Source organism: Cupressus sempervirens, chromosome 3 (assembly GCF_028749045.1).
Source record: "Cupressus sempervirens isolate cs-2001-9-10 chromosome 3, ASM2874904v1, whole genome shotgun sequence".
NCBI lineage: Eukaryota > Viridiplantae > Streptophyta > Pinopsida > Cupressales > Cupressaceae > Cupressus > Cupressus sempervirens.
The window spans coordinates 812,995,207-813,017,211 of NC_143120.1; the positions used below are offsets into that span (position 1 = coordinate 812,995,207).

Here is a 22,005-nt window from a genome sequence, read left to right on the forward strand (position 1 = left end):
GATATAAGTAGGATGAAAGAAAACCTGATTGATGTATGTTTCAATTTATGTGAATTTTTGATTCCTATATACATATGTACATGTGATTTTACGGGACTACTGATGTGTGCAATGAGTGTGCAAATATTCTAGCCGAGAAAACCGACGGAGGAACAAAATTGATCTCTATGTGCTCATTGTGGAAACATTGTTGTTCGTAATTCAAGTATTTTAATTTTGAGATGTATGTATGTATCTTTCTATGTTCAGTGAATGTTAATGTTCGTAACTATGTTCTTTTAGTGTCGCTTGACACTCGTGAATTGTTTATGTTCTTCAGTGTGCTGATTAGGGTTAGCTGTGTAACCTTTGGACCTAGTTGGTTTAAGTTAGTGTCAGTTTGCTAATTTGGTGCTTAATCGAGTTTTGTCATCCCTAATCCGAATTAGTGCTTAATCTGCATTTTTGAGTTGTTAGTTGGTCCTAATTATTTTCTAGCTTTTGTTTGGCTCTAAACCTATTCCTAAGGCTTTAAAACATGAAATATTTATACCCAAGGGGTACGGGTATGGGTTGGGGGTCTTTTCCAACCCCTAAGCCCCTTTTTTTGACTTTTGAGGTCACTCAAAAAGTCTCTTTTTGCTTTTGTGCGAAAATTGACTATGGCTACCATGAGTTGTCTCACCTCACCTCCACTTAGTGGTTAACCATAGTATGGGTTGAGTTAGGAGCTTCTAGATTTGTAGATGGGTGGGAGAAGTTATTGATCTTTTTGGTGGTTGAGTTTGAGGCTTATTTAGAGGCCCTTCTTGGAGTAGTTTAGGTGGTTACCCAATCTCTACATTTAGAGAGGAGTCTTGGAAGATTGAAGCAAGAAAGGGAAAAGCTCTACTCAAACTTATTCATTTGCCATTACCTCTTTGTGCAGGTAGGAATTATCATCTCCCTTGTTCAGATTTTCATGTTTGTCTCATGCTTATGCTACCTTGTTGATGGTTGAATGCTTGTATGATTGTGGGTATGTTGGGAAGATTTGAAAACCATATTTTTTTTTAATGTTTTCTTTTCTTGTTTATGTTTGAATTTTGAGATTTTCTTGCATGGGTGTTTTGGCATTACTCACCCTTGGAGAGGGTAGAAGTGGCCAATTTCGGGAAAGGTCCTTTTAGTTGGACTCCAACAGTATAGAGTCTCTTCTCAGGACGAGAAGAGGGAGAGAGGGTAGGGTGTTATGGGCCCCTACCTGTCAGCACAAACCATGTATGAGTTTTGGCATGTAAGAATGGAAGAACGAAAGTTCTTGATTTATAGCCCCGATTGGGCACCTGGTTTGGTGTTGTGTCTGACATCTCCTATTGGAAAAATCCACCTTTCCCTAGTTTTGATTCATTGTGAATCCTATTGTGAAAACCTTGTATGAATATGCATGTTTGATTTGTTTCTTGGTCATGCTTGTTGTCACCTGATCAAATTTTGTTCTCTCCATAGTTCTTAGAAATGTGTTGCAAAAATTGATATGGAACCCTTGTTAAGGGCCATGATGGAAATGTATATTGATTGTTGAAATTCAATTACGTTTGGGATTAGAATCCTGTGTAGAAATGTATTTTAAACCTCTGTTGAAGTGGCAACGAAGCCAGGTTTTCTTACTAGTTCTTTCTCGGCGGAGCCTTTGAACCAGGTAGTTTTAATAGAAAAACGAGATTGAGTAAATATACTTGCATTGAATCTTATAGCTTTGTTTTTAGTTCTGCGTATGTAATTTAAAATCAGATGTGATGGTGTTACCTTACTGCACATTTTTATGATTGGTAATCACATTCGTTTAAATTAGATTAATCAGATAACATGTTCATATATATACTTAGCTATGCATTTTTAAGTTTAAAATATGTTAAGAAAATTTGCATTTGAGTTGTGTTTTAAAATTTTTATAATTATACATGTGCGTAAGGAAGTTTAGTGAATTTATTTGAATACTTGTTTACTCCATGTAATCCTATTATCACTTTTAAATATTAAAACATAACTGGTTGGTGTTTTTGGGCATGACACTATTCATACATCACATGCATTAACATACTAAAATAACATGTAAAGTAAATGCATCTAAAACATGTAAGCAATTAAACACACACACTTGACACCAAGTACGATTACCCAAAAACCTTCCAAATGAGAAGGTAAAACTGGGGTGGGGATGACACCCACAAATCTTCACTACTAGAAAAATAAGGTGTAGCCAATTAAGGTTACAATGGTTTGACCATGAAACATGATCTGCCCTATAAAAGGCCTGCCCTGTTAAAGGCTTGCAAAGACTGTTAAGTCCCACCTTGTCAGAGGATTTCAACACCCTGTTAGAAGTGTGTCTGGTTAAAGGACTTTTAGATCATTGAGTTGGAATGCCACCCTGTTAAAGGATTTGGTAAAGCTTATTAGGAGTACTTTGCCTAAGAGATTTAACTAAAATTACCTATCAAAATGTCTCAACATAGATCTTGTGGTTGGCACTTGTTTGCCTAATAATAGATCACCTCTATCCAATCTCTAATTAATCCTTCACAATTTGATGTGACAATGTTGTATCCTCTATCCACAGTTCTTCACTTAACTAATTCTGCAATTCACTTTCACTACTAAGTTACCTTGAATGCTCTGCAAACTATCTTGTTTCATCTCTAATTTGATCATTCACTCCTTCACAATGCTCTCAACTCTCTTCTCTCTCTTTAAAATTTAGGGCTTTGTCCTTCTTAAGAAGACTGAAGTGGCTTAGGGTTAGGTATGAATCTACAGCTGAGATTCATCCATTTTTCCACTTAAACCTTTCCATTTTTTGATTGGTTGCATGTAATTGCATAGGGAATCTACATGTAGATTCATCCTTATCTCTAAAGAATCAAAATCTATCCTTAATTCAGCTAAAAAATGGTTTACATAGTTAGTTGTGCCATAACAAAAAAATATGTCCAATCTGTGTTGCTCGATTTCTGATGCTTGGCATATATTATAATTCTGGTTCTGACTCGACACTTGAATTGCTCAGCATCTATTGCTCACTTGGCACTTGAATCACTTGGCATGGTCTATCTGCTCAGCACTTGAGTGACTTGACACTCATTGCAATTCGGCATGGTCTTGTATTTACATATTATACTTGATATGCATCACTAGATCAACATGAACTAAGTAAATGTCTTAAGTGTGTTGACGCTCAATTTTCAAAACCAATATGAGATCAATAAAAATAGGGGAAACCACGTGGGAAAAACCCTACTCCAAAAAGAGATAGAAGAAGCTAAAAAATAGAAAAGAAAGAAGGAAGGACTTATCAGTGAGACCCCCCAAGGACAACTACCTTCACCCTAAGCACAAAATGTAGCTGAAGATACCATGGGGATGAAAAAAGTTTTGTGAAGATGTTTGCAACCTACTCGGCATTAGGAATGCACTCCAGGATAAGACAACCATCTTAAATCAAATTCCTAATGAAGTGCATGTGAAGCTCAATATGTTTGGTCCTCTGATGCTCAAGTAGGTTGTGGGAAATGTGTATAGAACTTTGATTGTCACACCAGAGAAAGGTGGAACTATCAAAAGGAAATCCAAACTCTTTCATCAACTATCGAAGCCATAAAACCTCCTAACTAGCTAGCACAATTACCCTATATTTTCCCTCTGTAGATGATAATGTTTGAGCATGATGCTTCTTGCAAGACTATGTGATAGGATTAGAACCAAGACAAAAGAAAAAGCTAGAAATAGACCTTCAATCATCAATACCACTAGCCCAATCTGAGTCTGCATAACCAACAATGTGAGGATCCCTTGATATGTAGTACCTCGTATGTACCTCAAGATATGTTTGGAAGCTTGCACATGAATCTCATGTGGATCATGTGAGAATTTAGAAACAAGTCCAACCTCAAAGGATATATCAGGACATTTTTGCATCAGGTACAACAAACTACCCACAAATTGTCTGTATAAAGTGGAATCCATTATAGGAGTAGCGTAAGTGGTAGATAAAAAATCACTTGACTAAAAAGGTGTAGGAGCAGGCTTACAATCAAGCATTTTGAATCTATGAACCATATCAACATCATAATTTTGGTAGAGTATGATTATCCCATCCAAAGACTCAACTTGGAGGCCCAAAAAATGGTGCATAAGTCCAAGGTCTATCATCTCAAACTACTCTCTCATAGCTCGCTAAACACTCTGAATCATAGAGCATGAGCTACCTGTAATAATAAGATCATCAACAAATAACACAAGTATCAATAAATTAGCCCCATGACATTGAATGTACATTGTAGGATCAAAATGATACTGAGTGAAGTATGAAGCAAGTAATAAGGAATCCATCTTCCCATACCAAGCTCGAGGGGCTTGTTTGAGCCCATATAAAGACCTTCAAAGTTTGCAAACCATAGAAAATTCTTGCACAAAACCATGAGGTTGCTGCATATATATATCCCCATGTAGGTCTCCATACAAAAAGATACTCTTCACATCCATCTCAAATATCGTCCATCCCTAAGAAGTTGTATGAGAGAGTACAAGGTGGATATAATTCATCTTGATGATAGGAGAAAAGGTCTTAGGGTAATCAATACCCTCAACCTATGAAAAACCCTTCGCAAAAAGATGTGCCTTGTACCTATCAATATAACCATTTGCAATATACTTTGTACGGTACACCCACAACATCAAACCAACTTTCTTCCTTTTGGAAGAGGATAAAGATCCCAAGTGTAGTTCATCAAAGAAGAGTACTCCTCATCCATAGCTCTATCCCACTCATAGTGTCCTGTCACTTGCTAAAAACTCAATGGATCATTTGAAATGGCATGACTCAATAGTTTAGTACTAGATGTTTGAGTACAAGTGTGACAAGAATATGAAGGATCTCCTGCCATAGCTCTAGTTGCATCTACAGTATCACGAGCTAACTTAGACACTCTCAAAAAATTTGGTGGAGGTGGAGAAGGTGGATCATTATCAAGATCATCCTTAGAGGATACATAATCTTATATAGGAGAAGAGGAAGTACTAGGTAGTGAGGGAGAAGCTAGTGATGGAGGTTCCATATGAGGATAACACTCATTAAACTAGATATCTCGCTGAAACAAGATCTCTCTAGAATTAAGATCAAACAACCTGTACGCCTTCACATCCTCGCAATAACCAACAAAGATGAGTGGTTGGCTCTTCCTCTTGATGTCTTTAATCTGAGCATCTAGAATAAATGCCTAATCCTCACTACCAAAAATGTGAAATGTAGAAACATAAAGCTTGAAATGAGTCCAAGCCTCCTTAGGAGTCAAATGTTGCAATGCCTTTTAAGGTATCCAATTCTAAATATAGTTGGCACAATTGTTAGCCTCTACCCAAAATGAAGAACTCATAGCTTGAGATTGTATCATACAATTGACCATTTGTCGTAATGTCCCATTCTTTCTCTTTGCTACCCCATTTTGTTGAGGGGTATGTGGAAATATGAACTGATGTTCTAAACCATGCTTAGTGAAAAAATATTTGAAAGACTAAGTCACATATTACCTACCATTGTTAGTGTGTATATGCCTGACAGAAAGAGTAGACCTCTTCTGCATAAATGTCTTAAAGATTTGAAATGAATCAAAGACATCATACTTGTACTTCAAAAAGTACACCCATGCGCATCTAGAGAAGTCATCTATGAAGATAAGCACATATTGAGCACTTGAAAAAGATGGAGTGGGGAATGACATAAGATCACTATGTATCAACTCTAATGGTTCCTTAGCACGTGTGGATCTACTTGCTGGAAATGGATCGCTGTGATGTTTTCCATGTGCACAACCTTACAAACACTGTTAGTACAAGAGATCTAAGGTAGTCCAATCAATAACTCTTGTGTACTCATTTGATGCAAATATCTATAGTTGACATGGGCAAAACACTCATGCCAAAGCTTGCTCACTGTGTCTGCATGTCCAACAAGAGAATCACCTAAAGAATCAGAGTTCTCAAAGCCATCAAATTGATATGTGAGACTATAAATCAATACTCCCAGTAGCAAAAACCATGTTAGGATCACAGAGATCTCAAATAACCACGTCATGTGGTGAGAACTCAACTGTCTTATTAGAGCCAAAATGACAAATATGGAATACAGATAGGAAGTTCGTAGAAGTGGTTGGAACCAAGAGAACATCCTGTAGGGAACCACCCTATAAAGAGATAGTGTTTGAACCTGAAACTAAAAGATGTGTGAAGTCACCAACTGTAATATATGTAGTAATATTATGAGCAAGTGAGGTAACCGAATTAGGTGAGTGTTTCATATGGTGGGAAGCACCTGAATCAATAATCTAAGTAACTGAAGAAGCCAATTCTCGTGCAGAAAGAGCATGTCCTTTACCTTAAGAAGGAGGTGGTGGCTTTAGAGAAGAAATACTATTTTTCTACATGGCCTCCTCTAAAGCCTCAAGATGTTTCCAACACCTAGAAATTGGATGTCCTTCCTTGCCACAAAAACAACAAGGATCACCTATAAAAATTTTAGTCTTAGATGTAGACTCACTAGAATTAGAAGGTTTACCCTTTGAAGTGGCTTTTCGAGCCTTTAATTTAGGAGAAGGCTTCGAGGAACTCTCACTACCTATTAAATCTTATTTGGGCTTCAATTTTTACCTCGTCTTCCCTATAAATGTCTAAGAAACTAATGGTTAGTTCTTTGATCCTATGAGAGTATCTAATTGTGTAAGCTTGGATTGATTTCTAGTTAAATGATCATAAAATACATCAAAGGTGGGCATGGTAAATCTAGGACCCAAAGCATCCATTATGGAATGGAAGGTAGAAGAGAAAATATGAAAGTTTCCTTGAAGCTTTGACAGAATTAGATAAATGCACTCTTTATTAGTCTTCACTTTCCCACAATCATGTAACAAAGATCTATATTTAAACCTAATCAGAAAGTCCTCAATAGAGGGAAATTCATTTGGTACAAGTGATGTAAGCTCTGCCTCGATCTGAAGTGCCTTGAACTCATTAATGGTACCAAACAAATCCTTGAACTTGGCCCACATTTTGTGAGGGGAATTTAACCCATCAAGATGAAACTAAGTTGTCTGAAACATTCAAAGAAATCAAACCCATGGCCTCATCCATCTTATTCTTGTTTTGTATGACCTCAAAAGGCCTTTGTAAACTTGGTTGTACTTCATCTTAACGAAACCACAAACCCTTTGAAAGGAGAAGCCATGTCATAGAAGTTGTCCATGTGTGATAGTTATGTGGGTTTAGAGGAACTAGACAAGAAGAGGTCTTAGCCATTTTTTAGAAGGTCTTTGTTTCTGAATAGTTTTGATTTACTAATGTAAATGACATAAACAATAATATAAATTACCCCCCGCAATGCAAAAAATTGAACCCCAAATGCCAGAAAGAATTCATATACAAGAAAAGAACATAAAAGATTCAGTTTAGAATCACATGTACCTTTTGAAAAATATTGATGAAAATAGCCATCTAGATCTAGATAGCAATCATAGGTAAAAAAATTTATAGGTCAAAGTATGATGCTCATAGGGCGTTTGAAGTTCTGCCTTTTCAAATCTACCAATGCAGACGTTGGCTCATGCATGAAATTCATAGGAATAAGGTGTAGGTCTAGTAAACCACATCAAGAAGGACACTGCTATGAGTTGCAGGTAACACCGTCTTCAATGTGCCCTCCAAAACAATTTCTTTCCTTCTCCAAAAAATACCCTTTCACATGCACCTGTCGATTAAAAAGTGCTCATTTTATTTTTATTTTTTGTATGCAAAAATAAATAAAAAATAACATTTTGCAAAGAATACTAGATTTGAAAACTACAACCAAAAACTCTCAAATTAGCTGAAAAATCCCAAATTTCTTTTGTCAAACCCTTGTTCCTCTTTTTCTCCAAATAAGAACAAGCTACAGGAGATTTGACTTTGATACCATGAAGGAGTTGATGAGAACAAATCCACAGATCCTTTAGAACACCTGCATGCAAGAACTTGCCATAGAGAAGAAAAAGACGAGATAAGGCAAGGGTGTGGCTCTGAAAACATGCAATAATATATTATCAGAGTGAAAGAATGGATGGAAATACAATAGATAAATCCTAATAAAGGAGTTTGTAAAACTCTAAAAGGGAAACCCTAAGAGGTAAAAAATATTTAATATTCAATAATTAATTATCAAATAGAAATTATGCATGTGCATAAAGTGAAATCTTAAGTAGGGAGTAAAGGTAATTTAATAAAATTAAATAAAATTAATCGTTTACTCTAACAAACACTTTATTAGTCGACTCTAAACACATGCATTAGGAAATATTATGATTATAAATCAATTCAATGCATAACTATAACCCATGAAAACGTCAACATGTCCTCCAAATCAAATTACATAGGTTAGGATGAACTATGATGGAAGGAACTTATACTATCGACCCAAGTATCAACACAACTATCAAAATTATTATTTGGTTGTCTTTACACCACCATGGAGAAGCCAAAAACATAATATATGACAAAAATGAAAGCATTGCAGACCATAAAGAACCTTTCTAAATTCATCTTTAAAATAAATCACTTATTAAATCTTGACACAAATGATAACCATGCTAAAAAAATAGAAACACGACAAACCAAATAAATTGTGATACTTCACATACAAGATATAGCATTGAAGAACACCAATCATCATTATATCCTTATACCTTACAAAATAGATTCCCAAGTCCACACTAATATATGAATTCCAAAAAAGGAATATGGAACATTTTAGTGAGTCAATTGAGACACATTATAAAAGAACATACATATAACTATTGCTACACAAATTTGTATAACTTAAAAATTAGGGAAGGGACACCTTATAAAATGTTAATTTTAAAAATACAATCACACACCTAGAACATGCAATACGACAAGGAGACCAAAATACTAACTCAATCATAGAGAGATACACTATTAAAGCCTTATATAGATTTCTTCAATCAAATTTAAGTATCAATCTAATCTCAATAATTAACCAACTATGTCTTTGAGCACGAGGTCAACAAAATGTAGCTACATCTCGTATCTAAAGCCTAATGTCTATGCAACAAGGTTTCACCATATACATATCAATCATCTAGATTAATATTCTTCCATGTATACATCTGATGAACTTCTATATCACTCACCCCACAATATCTACCAACCTCTCCAAATATATTACTGATCTCAAATTGGCATTAATGACAAGACCTATCAAGTTGACATCAATGACAATACCATGCAACACTTTTTTTCATCAATACCATCATCCGTAGATGCATTAATAAAATAGAGGGATGTTGTTAAAGAAAAATCACCATCATATGTCATAAAAGAAGAATAATCATGAATCATATTATGAAAGATAGTGATTTTTTGTTTCATAATGAAGGATACAATATCTATGATTTTGATCTACCAATTGGAAGCACATAAGAGGGAGGGTTTGATTTGACCACTAAAGGGAAATGGACCATAGATATTTTAAAGAGTATCGTAACATGATAGATGTAATATGTAGCTTTTTTTTATAATGTTTTTTTATGTTTATATAGAAGAGAGAAGTGTTCACTATTTTTGTTTGTTAATAAAATTTAGGAATCCCACAAAGCTAAAATAACTTAAATTTAATCTTAGAACTATAGATGCAATATATCTCAAAGATATGAATAGTCGAGTTCATGAAATGACATTACAAATATATTTTAAAAATATCACCATTATATATCATAAAAAAGGAACAATCACAAATCATATTATGAAAGGTAATGATATTTTTTCCATAATGAAGGCTAAACTATCTATGATTTTGATCTATCAATTTGAAGCACATAAGAGGGAGGCTTTGATTTGGCCACTAATTGGAAATGGACTATAGATATTTTAAAGAGTATTGTAGCATGATAGATGTAATATGTACCTTTATTTTTGTTTTATAATTGTTTGAAGAAGAGAGAAGTGTCTAATATTTTTGTTTGATAATAAAATTTAGGAAACCCATATATCTAAAATAGCTTAAACTTAATTTAGAACTATAGATACAATACATTTCAAAGATAAGAACACTTGGGTTCATGAAATGACATTACAAATATATCTTAAACACGTGTATTAACTTTAACAAGTATGAAAGTCTATATTAAAATTTGTAACAAGTGGTGACAAAACTAGACACTACCATTCAATATCACCTTCTAACGTCACAAAATGTTAGAGACTGATGATGCAAGTCCAAGTGCACCCCCCTTAAGAGCATCAAATAGCTCCAAATCACACCCTACAATATATCTTAAATATAAACTAAATATAATTCAAATCTTTTATATACATATTAATAATATTTAAAAATATAAACATGTATCTAAAATAATAAAAATTAAACTAATTAAGACAAATTAGAGTTTACTGTAAAATTAAAATGAAGTGAGCATTGACATCACAATTAAAATATAAAATGTTAAAAAATACAATGTAATTTTTTAATATACTACTTATTGAATCACAATTATATTCTAAAATAGTAAACGGAAAAAAATAAATTTAAAAATGACAATAAAGAATATATAATATGAAAAACAAAACCAAAACCATAGACAACATGCAATCCACATATATAAAACTTTGAAAAATAGTTAGAAATATGTTACTTTCCAATCTACTACTATAATGAGCAATGGACATAAATTTGTGGGCCCGCAAATGTTACAAATATGGCCATACTAAAATGCACTTCCATACGAAGGAGAGGACTTGATTAATTTTTTAAAAAGTTAGAAAAAGCAATGTATAGGAAATGCATTTTCGTGGCTGTATAGCCACCAGCATTAAGATGCAACCTTCTGAACTTTAAAAAGTAAAAAAATTAAAATAATAATATAAAGAAAAAGTTATTATGGTTTTCGAAAGTTTGAAACTGGAGCCTTTTCTCCATACGTGCGTTATGCGTAGAGGCTTAGGCAATGCAGTGCGTGTGGGAATTGAAGGAAACTGACTAATGTAGCAGGCACTCCAGGGTTGCATGCTATTAATAGTTTGGAGAGTTATGGCAATACAGTGTGAGAGAATTAGAAACATCCGGAACAGAGCGCGCATGGAATTAGAAACATCCGGAACAGAGCGTGCATGCATGCATTGTTGTCCGACTTTAAGAAACTTTCCTGAATTTTAAGAGGCTTCAGCAGCACGTAATGTGACCAGGATTTGTGGTCGCTATATTACAGAGTTTTCACATTGTTTTACTTCAATGGTTATTTTAGTTCGTTTGCCTTGTTAGCTGATCTTGAATTGGGTCTGAATTTATTAATTTATTTTGAGAAGAAGCAGCATCTTGCAAGTGTTTTTGGAGGTATAAAGATGAAGTTCAGAAATGGTATGGAAGTCGAAACATGCAGCAAGGAACCTGGTTTTGTAGGGGTTTGGTTTGAGGGTGCTATAGTGTCTCAGGAGGGGAATATTTATCGTGTCCAGTACGATAAATTTGAGACAGATGAGGGGCATCCTCTGATGGAGGAGTTACAATGCAACCAATTAAGGCCGCGCCCTCCTGAGATGAACATTATTAGTTGGGCAGGTGGTGATCAAGTTGAGGTTCTTGACAAGGATTGTTGGTGGGAAGGTGTTATCTCAGAGGTTCTTCCTCACAGATATTATAGTGTGTACTTCCCTTGCTATGACAATTGCATGAGATACCCCTACTCCAATATTCGGACCAGGCAGGAATGGAAGAATGGGAAATGGTCATTATCTCTTCCGGTAAATATTTTCCTTTACCTGTTTGGCAATTGTTTTTAACCGTTTAACTTCTGTCGTGTTGTTAATGAAAATATTTGAAGAATGGCTCAATATTTTGCCTCTCGAGCATATAACAGAAGCACCCAGCTTTTATTCTATCCTACTTAATCATGTATAAGTACCGCGTAGATGGTAAATTGAAGTCTCTACTAAGCATTAGGGTTTCACATATATGACAACTAAACACAGTGACCTAATTCAACATAATTAAGGCATAATTTAAAGAACGAAATATCTTCTATACATAACCTATCACTAGTAGGTAATTGAGCATGCCACTGTTATCTATGGTAAAGGCAACCAAGTCGTATCTCACATGTCACTATCAAGTGCAATGATCTTGTGCATAATGATATTAATAAATAACATGTAAAGATGTCGTATTTATATCCCATGCTATGTACTACGTACTCTAAAGTATCATTGTTCACAATGAATTACGAAGTAATATATCACGTCCTACTCTTCCAATACACGAGTTTAACAAAATACAGTGCATTCTTGCTATCATATAGAGACACCACTATCCTCGGCGATTACATTAATCTCAAGATAATCTACCAGATTTTAAGTAGATCACTGAACATGGGTTTTATTATCTAGTGAGAAAGGGTATCTTTCTTACCCATACAATACAATAAATATCCAGCTTAAGTGTAGTTCCTAATGAATACAATCCTCAAATGTACCGAAATATCTCTAATAACTTAAGAATTTGGGCAAAGTTTACAGGCCTTTGTTTTGACTTAATATCATTTGTTTAATATTCCATTGGAATCAAACATTTTGATCTTGTAGTTTCTGGAAAATAACATATTCTTGATTGCCTTTTGTTTGTAGTTACATTCATTGAATTGTCTAATATCTTTATGCCTGGAGAAATGTATGCCCTTTTTTACTACTTGTGCCTTGTATGACATATCAGGAAGCTATTGGGCCCCGAGGAATTATAATTATCAATGTATCTTTGCTACAAGTTTTTGAGTTTTCAGTGTATAAAATTGAAACAATTGGTTTAGAATAATTAGAATATTAGCATTGAGATTTAGTAATATAACTGATTCTTATTGATAATTAGAAGGGTTTTCATGGCAATGTCAGATCTTAAGAAGGTAGTTATCTAATATAACAGTTGGAACAAACTTTTAATCTCTCTTTTGTAATGGAAGATATCCATTTCATTTAGTTATGTCTTGGTGCACATGTTAGCTTTTCAAACCTTTACATTCATTTGAGATCTCATCTTCCTTTACCTATAGGCTTTTTTAGCGATTCTGAGAATTTTGGATCTTCATATGAACACTTTTATATCAATCTTACTTTGTTAGCTCTATTAGGGGTGGTTCTTGTCTGATTGTCAGAGAGTTGCATCATGCATTGTATTATTTGGATCTACTTGAATTTTGGGATACAACCTTATGTTGAGAATATTATTAAAAACTTGACTTGTTTATTAAGATGTCGAGTCCTTTACACCAGTGTATCTAACACATGCTTAAAATTATTTTTGTAGGCAAGAAAACGGAAGACATCAAAACAAGGGAATGCAATTGTAGAAAGTATGTATGAGGTAGATGAGGGCTTTCGTCTTGACAAATGTGACAAAATAAAGAGATTTAGGCATTCAGAATCAGCACAACATGTAGACAAAGGGACACTTCATGCCAAGGGCATTTTTGTTGATGCTTCTCACTATAACACCAGAAAACTGCCTAAACTTAGGAAGAAGCAAAAGAAAAATGGAATTCGCCTGGCAGACGAGCAAAATGTATCCACACATAAATTGGAATTATTTGCATATCGCTCTGTGTTAGAGGCTTTTCATGCCCAAGGTTCATTAAGCTGGGAAAGAGAAATTTTACTGACCAATCTCCGTTCTGAATTGCACATTTCTTGCGAAGAGCACACATTTGTGCTGGAACAACTTGCATGTGGTGTTTGATGTAAAATTGTACAGTTCTCAATTGCATATATTGTACAAAATGTTCTTGCAAGATTTGTTACTAACAATCTCTGGAATTTGACTAATGATGCTTTTCATGAAGAAAAAAGTGAATAGCCTTCCATGTATAATGTCCAAGATTCTTATCAATGTAAAGATCTTTGGCAACATAGTGCAGTTCAGATTTTTGTGATCATGTCATGGTTACTCTTGAATTTTTCATATATTTCACTCTCATTTTCTAGTTGGAATGAACTTTTCTTGCAAACACATTGAAAGTTTATATACTTTTAATTTCTTTCAAAGATTGTGAGATTTACATCATTAGTCAAAAATTGAGTACAAGCACTTTTTAAATTCCGTAAACAGTATATCAGTCAAGACAAACTTATGCAATTGTTAGTCATTATGTTGTCATTTTGACAATATATTCAGACAAAAACATGCGTATTACTGCACATATAATATTGCAATAATCAATCGAGCTATTCAACCTTCATCCTTGAATTAGACACTAGTTTCTTTTTATCCACAGAATTGAGATGTTGCCTACATAAAGTTTTTTTGGTAAGTGGCTTGTTTGTTGCATTGTAATCTATATCTTCGGCCTTCCAGTCAAGAACAATCTAAAATAACCACTGTCCACTTTTCTCCTTTTATGCCAGTGTCCTGTGGGGAGCCCTTGTTGCAAACAAATTTCAGTCCATGCAATAACTGACCAGCCAAGAAAGTCAGTAATGACCTTTTTTCGCAATTCCAGCAACTTTTACATGCTGTGTCCAGTCAAGCACCTTTTCATTTACATTTACATTTGCATCTTTGTCGTTAGTAATTGCTAGTTTCATAGCCGCAGCATTTCAATGACAATCATTACTTTAAGTTGCATAAATAAACCCTTATGGTTGATTGTTTTCCATTCAAAAACCTTGGAGTGTAATGTATTGTTTTTAAACCTTGTTTTCAAATCTCCAACTCTGATTTGGAAAACCATTTTTTATTAACTAACATTTCATACACCTAGCTTGCCCTTATGGTAACAAATGCTGGATTTGTGCATCAATCAGGACAAAACTTTATCTTCATTCAACTTTGTAAACAGAATAGCATTTTGAGGCAAAGATGAAAGAAAGATGCAATTAATGATTAGCAGATTTCCGTTGGAAATAATTTAGCTAGTTTATTCTAAAAAATTGTCTGTCTGTCACCACATTCATCTGTTTGCACATATGTTCTTTGAGAGTTACCATTTCATCTTGATGCCAAATGATGCTTTCAAAAAAAGAATAGAAAAAGGTATTATACTAAGTTCATTGAACTTCACATTGTATAGCATTTAATTTTAACTATAGGAAGGAAAAATATTCCTGCTTCTCTCTTAGTGATCAATGTGTGGAGCAATTCCACACATCCGAACACGGGAAGTTGTTAATAGACTCTCAACAGCTCACTTGACATACAATCAGCTTTAGGTCAAAATAATCAAAGTCAATCCTAACTTGTGTATCATGTTGCAAGTTATCTATTTCTCATAGTGTAAGGATACAGATATTTTCTCTGATAGGCCAGTGTGTATTTCATAATATATATTTCTTTTGGCTGTTGCCATTCACCACAAAACTCATATGAATGAGCTCTTGTTGACAAGTTGATCCACCAGGACACAATCTTAATAATCCAGAGCAGTTGTGGATGAGATGAAGCAGGAGCCTTGCTTCCTTGAGGAAAAACTAAAAAACGCATATATTTAGGTTATGGGAGCCTCTTGTGGACCAAGAATCTCAAAGCCTGCTACAACAAGTGGAGATGTTTGTCATATTGGCACTCTAATAATGCCTAAGAGCTATACCATATTTTATGGTCGATTTTGGTTGAAGGATTGATAAGGATGCTTTTTTCCAAGGTTTGATCTTGAAAATAGGATTTTCACGCAGTCGTGGTCATAGAAGAAAATGTTGTTATATTTCAAAAAATATCAGATCTCATGCCAGACTGATATTTTCATGAAAAAATTTAAAATTGTGATATTTTCAAAACACATTGACTGCTGTTTTGATTGAAATTTTTCTGAATATTTATGTTAGTTTCTGATTTTATTTGTTGTCATTATCTGATTTTTTCCCTTAAGAAAAAGGGTGGTTTTCAGGTTAAGTGATTTTGATATCTTTAGGATGGCTTAGGTGTTTGATGAAGATCAACCAAATTAAAAGTAATTGTGAGTAGTATGTTGGAGCTTGAATATCAGGAATTATATGATTCCTTTAATGAGACTGTTTCATGCTTTTTGTAAACTTTGTCTCATGTTATGGTGATATTAAGAGTACATCTGTTTATTCTTTGCTTTGTTAGAATTCATGCTTGAGAGCAGATTTATTTCTCTATCTGGGATGACATATGGCCATTGTTCCTATGGCTCCCTTGAAACTGACTCTGTTGTACTGGAAGTAAGAATTTGTGAGTTATGTCAGTCACCCTAGACAGCTCTTGGGAAAGGTTTATTGATAGCAATAATAGAATGCTCTGGGCACCATAGAAACCAGATCTAAGTTGTAAGCAATGGTTTAGGAAACAGATATGGTGGTGCTTTTGGTCTTCACGAGAAACATAGTGCTTTGCTATTTCTCCTATCTACCAATTTAGAATATTGGACCATAGCATGAAGACTAAATGCCATTAACTCCCTTTATATTATCTTTACATTGGATCGGGTGGAGAAAGACCCTTGTATTTTATTATTTGGCAGTAAATAGTGGTCTATATTAGCATTTTAATGAACTAAGTGATTGTGACCAATTTGGTTTATATTGCATTGGATCACATCCTACCCTATTTGTATTAAATACTTATGATCTAGCATATAACCCATAAAAGACATTAGGAACTGCAGCTTCACAGTTCGTCATACTTCATAGCAGGTAGTGTCACTCTTGCTTTATGTGACTTTATAGCTTGACAAATATAGTTTGTAATGTGCAAATGATTTTTAGGGTTCAAACTTTGAAGTCACATTATATAGTGATGCATTCATTATGCAATGAGCACTATAATCAACAATTACAAAATTAATGAGGAAAATCCTTATTTCAGTATTCATGGTGTACATTTTTTGTTTTCTTTCACTCGCACTTTCTTTGCAATTAGGATGGCTTTAATTGTAAAAATATAAATTATTTTCATTGATACATGAGGATGCATCTTTAGGGTCTGTTCTTGTACTTGAAAGTTGAAACATTAAAGGAATGTGGAGATGCACCAGGAGTGTCCCCCGGCCGTCCCCTAACTTTGCTGCCTACTTGGAAGTGCCCCCAAAACTGTTGTCTACCATCAAGGTACAGCTTGCTGTACCCAGGTAGAAATCATGTTTAAACAAAAAACAAAAAATTAAGAGGATTGAGATGACCCACAAAATCGTTGCATTTCTATCAAATACTCAAACCTAATAAAGTTGTAACCTTGTCTTTATAAACAAGAGAAACACAGCAGCATTAACAAATTGCATTGTTTTTGATTACCAGTAATGAGCAGTGAGCTTTGAGGAACGATGAAAAACAAGAAGAGGAGAACAACATTCCAATGGTGGGAAGTAGAAAGCCAGTGGTAGTGAGGTAAGTTTTCCTTTAATTTTCAAGATTCTTTAATTTTTAATATCTACTGTTGTAAAAAGTTTGATGAAAAAGAGCTAAGACAATATTTTTTTTCAGTTTGGATAATATTTTTTGTTAAACATGGGCTGCAATAAGGGTATTGAAAATGTTGGCTTGCAAAAAGAGGAGTTGGGGGCTAATTATGGCGTGGGGTCAATGTACATGAAGTGAGACAACCACATATCTTATTTGAACGTTTAATGTTCTTTTTAAGGTTTCTTTTCTAATGTAGCTTGATGACTTTAATGGCTAGTGTCAATCAGTTACAAGGGGTGTTCCAATGTCAACTGTGCATTTAGATGGATTAATGGAGATGAATGACACTACTTGAAATGATTTGGGACAACTTCTTTGTACTTTATATTTATAATAAGTGTCAACATGGATTTTCCGTTAGCCTTTTCCTTGGGTTCCCATAGGCAAGGCAGAGATGGTTAGGGGCCTCAATTCTGGTGGAATGTTAGCCAGTGATGTCAATAAGTTTTGGCTGACTTTCTATTTTAGCAGATTACTGTATATTGTAAGTGCTATTTGTGGTGACTAATTATAGCTTCAGTCATCTCTCAAGTTCTGTGTGCACCATCTTCAATTTCAGGACTTCGACAGTTTTCTAGTTTTAGCATATTACTATTTATAGTAAGTGCCCTTTCTGGTTACTAGTCTCTGTCTCAATTTCCCCTCAGATAAAAAGAGTGGCATCTTCTTTTCAGGACTTGACAAATTTCCCAAGGTATGGAAATAATATTTTATTAGTTCACTTGAATAATTTAATAAGTGACTTATCACTTAAATGAAATAAAATATCAAAAGTGTCTCCTTGTATCATGCTTAGGCAGTGTTATAGTAATTTATTATTTACTGTAGCTTAAGTTTAAATTAGGTATTTATTATTTCCTCTAGCTTAACTTAGGTATGTTTTATTAGTTGTAATTAGCTGATAGGCTTTCCTTTTGGAGTTGCCTCTAGCGGAATTTGACTCACGCTGGGAAGCCGGTGTCGGGAAACGGTTTCAGACATTCATAAATAGATTGGTGAATAGTTTTTTTTCCATTCATTTCTCTTTCCTCTTCGCCGCTATTGTTTCTCACTGTTGTTCCTTGCACGTTCCAGTTTAGACATCCTACCACCTATTTTCTTGGGAATGGGCATGCTTGCCACTCCAGAGAGTCCAAGGTGATCGGTCATGAACGTAAGTCACAAAAATGCTTGAAATTTTTTCTCAGGACTAAGTCCTGAGACGGGTTATATGGTTCATCTTCCCACTCAGTTCTGAACGTTATGAAATTGACTGTGGACTCATGCTAGCCATATAAGATCTATCATGCATTAAAAATTCATTGATTCTTTCGTCATGCCATTGCTTCTCTGAAACCTTCACAAAATTCAAAATTGGGATTTCTTCACAACCCAAAAATAATATAACAGTATAGACGTGAATTGAACTATGTAATCTTGTGCTTCCCTATTGTTGGATTCTTTCAAAAACACATTGCTATCTCAAGGCAAGATAGTGCAGTCACATTTATTAATTACTGGACTGAATCAACATGTCTTTTTGGAATCAAAGCTTGCTGCAATGGATGCAGTCTGTGGCAATGTATGCAATCTGTGGCAGCGGGGTTAAAGCATGCCAACTGTTTGACAAACGGCCCCAACGAAATGGCTTTTTTATGGAACACCATGATTAGAGGCTATAGCTGTATTAGGGTCTTTGAGGAAGCTCTTAGATTATACTATCAAATGCAAGATAATGGTGGACATGCTGAAAATTTCACCTTTACCTTTGTGCGTGCTCAAGACATGTGATTTTCTCTCATATAGACGACGGAAAGGAAATTCATGATCATATAATCAGAAATAGTGTCGAGTCTGACTTATTTGTGGGGAATGCACTCATAGTTATGTATTTAGCCAGTGTATGAGCCAAGCGCCTTTCAGGTACCTGCTAATGGCGGTACCACACCAGCATATGGAGTTGCCTCTCTTGCATATGGAAGCTCTGCCCCTGTTAATGGTAGCACAACCCCAACATATGGTTATGCCGCTCTAACACATAAGGAGGGAAACGAGGGCAAGAATGAGCTCGTGGCTGCATTACCCGCTGCCTACTAGATATCCACGTTACCCTCTACCTCCACGTGCATGCTACCCACCTTATCCTCCTCCTCTGGTGGGAAATATTCTCCACAACAAGGTTTCTCTCCTTGCTATTAGGGCGGTTACCTTCCTTACAACTAGGGTGGATACCATTCTTACAATCAGTGTTACACCCCTGTCCAACAACAGTGGTCGAAGACGAACGAGATGGGATTGGGAATAGGCGTTAGATGGGACGGCTTAAACATCACACACTAACACTTGATTCCTAGGCTAAAAGTGTTAAATAGTCAAAGTTGACTTTTTTTATCAAAGCTTATTTTCTTCCTTAGTGTATGATGTTTAAGGGTGGCCACGTTGGATTACTTTGTGGTGCTCTCGGAGGGGTGTTAATTGGTGACATGGTCAGCTATAGCTTCCATGATGGAGGAGATTATGTCGGTGATTTATGATAAGGTTATTTTCCAGATAACTTGATGAAGTTTCATACTTCGCCCTCTTGATTGGTGATATTTGAAACTGTTTCGTTATTTGAGTTTCAATGAGTAAACTATGTATATTCATTTCAATGCTCTCTTTGTGTTTTTGAATTTCAAGAAAATGCTTCCTTTTCTGTTTATTTGGAAGTTTTGGTCTCCATTGCATTTATTTTTGTGAAAGTGGGAAATTGTGTTTTTTTTCGTGAAGTACTACTAGAATGGTGTTTTCAGTGGGAATTCACTATCTCAATTGATTGGGATTTGTTGGGGCACGTGGTCTGGGCCCATTCCCTATTCTATTTGGGATTGATATGGTCTAGGAAGAAGTCCCTTACCTTGTCTTGTTCGATTATGGATGAGTTGGGAGAATGTCCCAGGGACATCAACATGATCGGATAACATGTGAAAAATGGGCATAGTCTTCTAGAGACTTTTCTCCCCATCTTGTTGTGTTAGGGTTGAAGTGGTGTAGTTTAGTAGGGAGTCCTCCCTTACCACACGGGGTTGAGATCTATGGTTAATACAATTCATTGAGGAGTTCTTACCTTGCGGTTTGGGATTGGCATGACTTCAAGACTTTAAAACCCTGCTTTGGATTTATATGATTTCTATATCTAAAATTTTAACTACACCAGATATGTATTACTTCTATTTATTTACTTATTTTCTCTGATTTTAAATGGTTGGCGTGAAAATATTTTCATCTCTCGATGATATTAAATACTTGAATGAAAATGATTGCTATTGACGATCCTTCTCCTTAGTGGGTTATCTACTTTTGATGAATATTTTTTAATATTCATGTGCAATTACGGTTTATGGTATTCTCGCTTCTTTTATAGTCCAGTGTTTTGGTGGTGGTCACATTGATTTGCAAATGCACGTTGAATTGTCCATTTCAAATGGTTGGCATGAAAAATCTTTTTCATCTCTCAATGATACTAAATACGTGAATAAAAATGATTACTATTGACCATCCTTCTCCTTAGTGGGTTATCTCCTTTTGATGAATATTGTTTTTTATTCATGTGCAATTACCGTTTATGGTATTCTTGCTTCTTTTATGAGTCCCTGCCTTGCATAAGGCAAGGTACTAATGTTTTCGGTAATGGACACGATGAACTTTTTCACAAACCAAAGCTGTATATTTTTAAAGTTGAAGAATCAATTTATTTTTTAATTAATTTTAAATGAGTAATTTCTATTTTGTGATTGGCTAGTAGCAAATATACTAGGGGTAAAAATACTTTATTGGCATCGAAAATTGGGAATCTTTTTCTTCTGGAAACTTCTTTCTCTTTTCAACTCAAATTTTCAGTCCAACTTCATTAGTCCAATTGCCACATTTTAGAGCAAGCAACGTTTTACGGTTTATTGTGTGCAATTTCGACTTCTAATGGCTCATGTCATTTCCATGTTTGACAAATTTATTAACATATAATGTGCCAACTGGATACTGCTCAAATGTGAAGCAAGGAGTACTTAATTTTCAAACGCAGCTCAATTTAAACATTAGAATTTGGGAAACATGGTTGCAAATATAAAATTTAAAATTTTAGATTTGTAAAGAGTGGAATTTGTATGTATAATTTTTTATTGTTATTAAAATTTATTATTATTCTATTTTTTATAATTATTATTACTAACTCTTTTTAAAATTCAAAAAATATATAATCTTTTTTATTAAAAAATTCAAAACAATTTCAATAATATGAATAAAAGATTAAATAAATTCATTTACTTTTATACAATATTTTAAACTTTTTGTGTTTGATTTTAAAAGAAAATTAAGATTTTAAATTTATTAATTTCTATATATTTATTTCAATTCCTTGAAACTAATCTACTAAATAACTTATTTAGTTTTATAACTGAAAACTATTTAATAATATTGAATTTATTTTTGAAAATGACATAAATTTGTATTTTTCGTTTACAACATTTTTTAATACATTTTATGTTTGGTTTTAATCATTTTTCATAAACATCTCAAGTGAAAGATCTTTTT

The 22,005-nt window shown here is 34.4% G+C and overlaps 1 protein-coding gene across 1 annotated transcript; it reads left to right on the plus strand.

The window, feature by feature from the left end:
* The first annotated feature begins 11,089 nt into the window (after positions 1-11,089).
* On the plus strand, positions 11,090-13,848 carry LOC149569279 (uncharacterized). Its single transcript, XM_089816862.1, has 3 exons — positions 11,090-11,165; positions 11,321-11,799; positions 13,352-13,848. The coding sequence occupies exons 1-3, from the start codon at positions 11,090-11,092 to the stop codon at positions 13,778-13,780; spliced, it is 984 nt and encodes a 327-aa protein (XP_089672988.1). The 3' UTR covers positions 13,781-13,848.
* Positions 13,849-22,005: the final 8,157 nt, after the last annotated feature.

Excerpts from the sequence above, each read along its gene's own strand:
- LOC149569279 (XM_089816862.1), top strand. The coding sequence starts at position 11,090 with ATGGCAATACAGTGTGAGAGAATTAGAAACATCCGGAACAGAGCGCGC. Across the intron at positions 11,166-11,320 it reads AGAAACATCCGGAACAGAGC|CTGATCTTGAATTGGGTCTG; the intron begins GTGCATGCATGC and ends TTGCCTTGTTAG. Across the intron at positions 11,800-13,351 it reads AATGGTCATTATCTCTTCCG|GCAAGAAAACGGAAGACATC; the intron begins GTAAATATTTTC and ends TTATTTTTGTAG.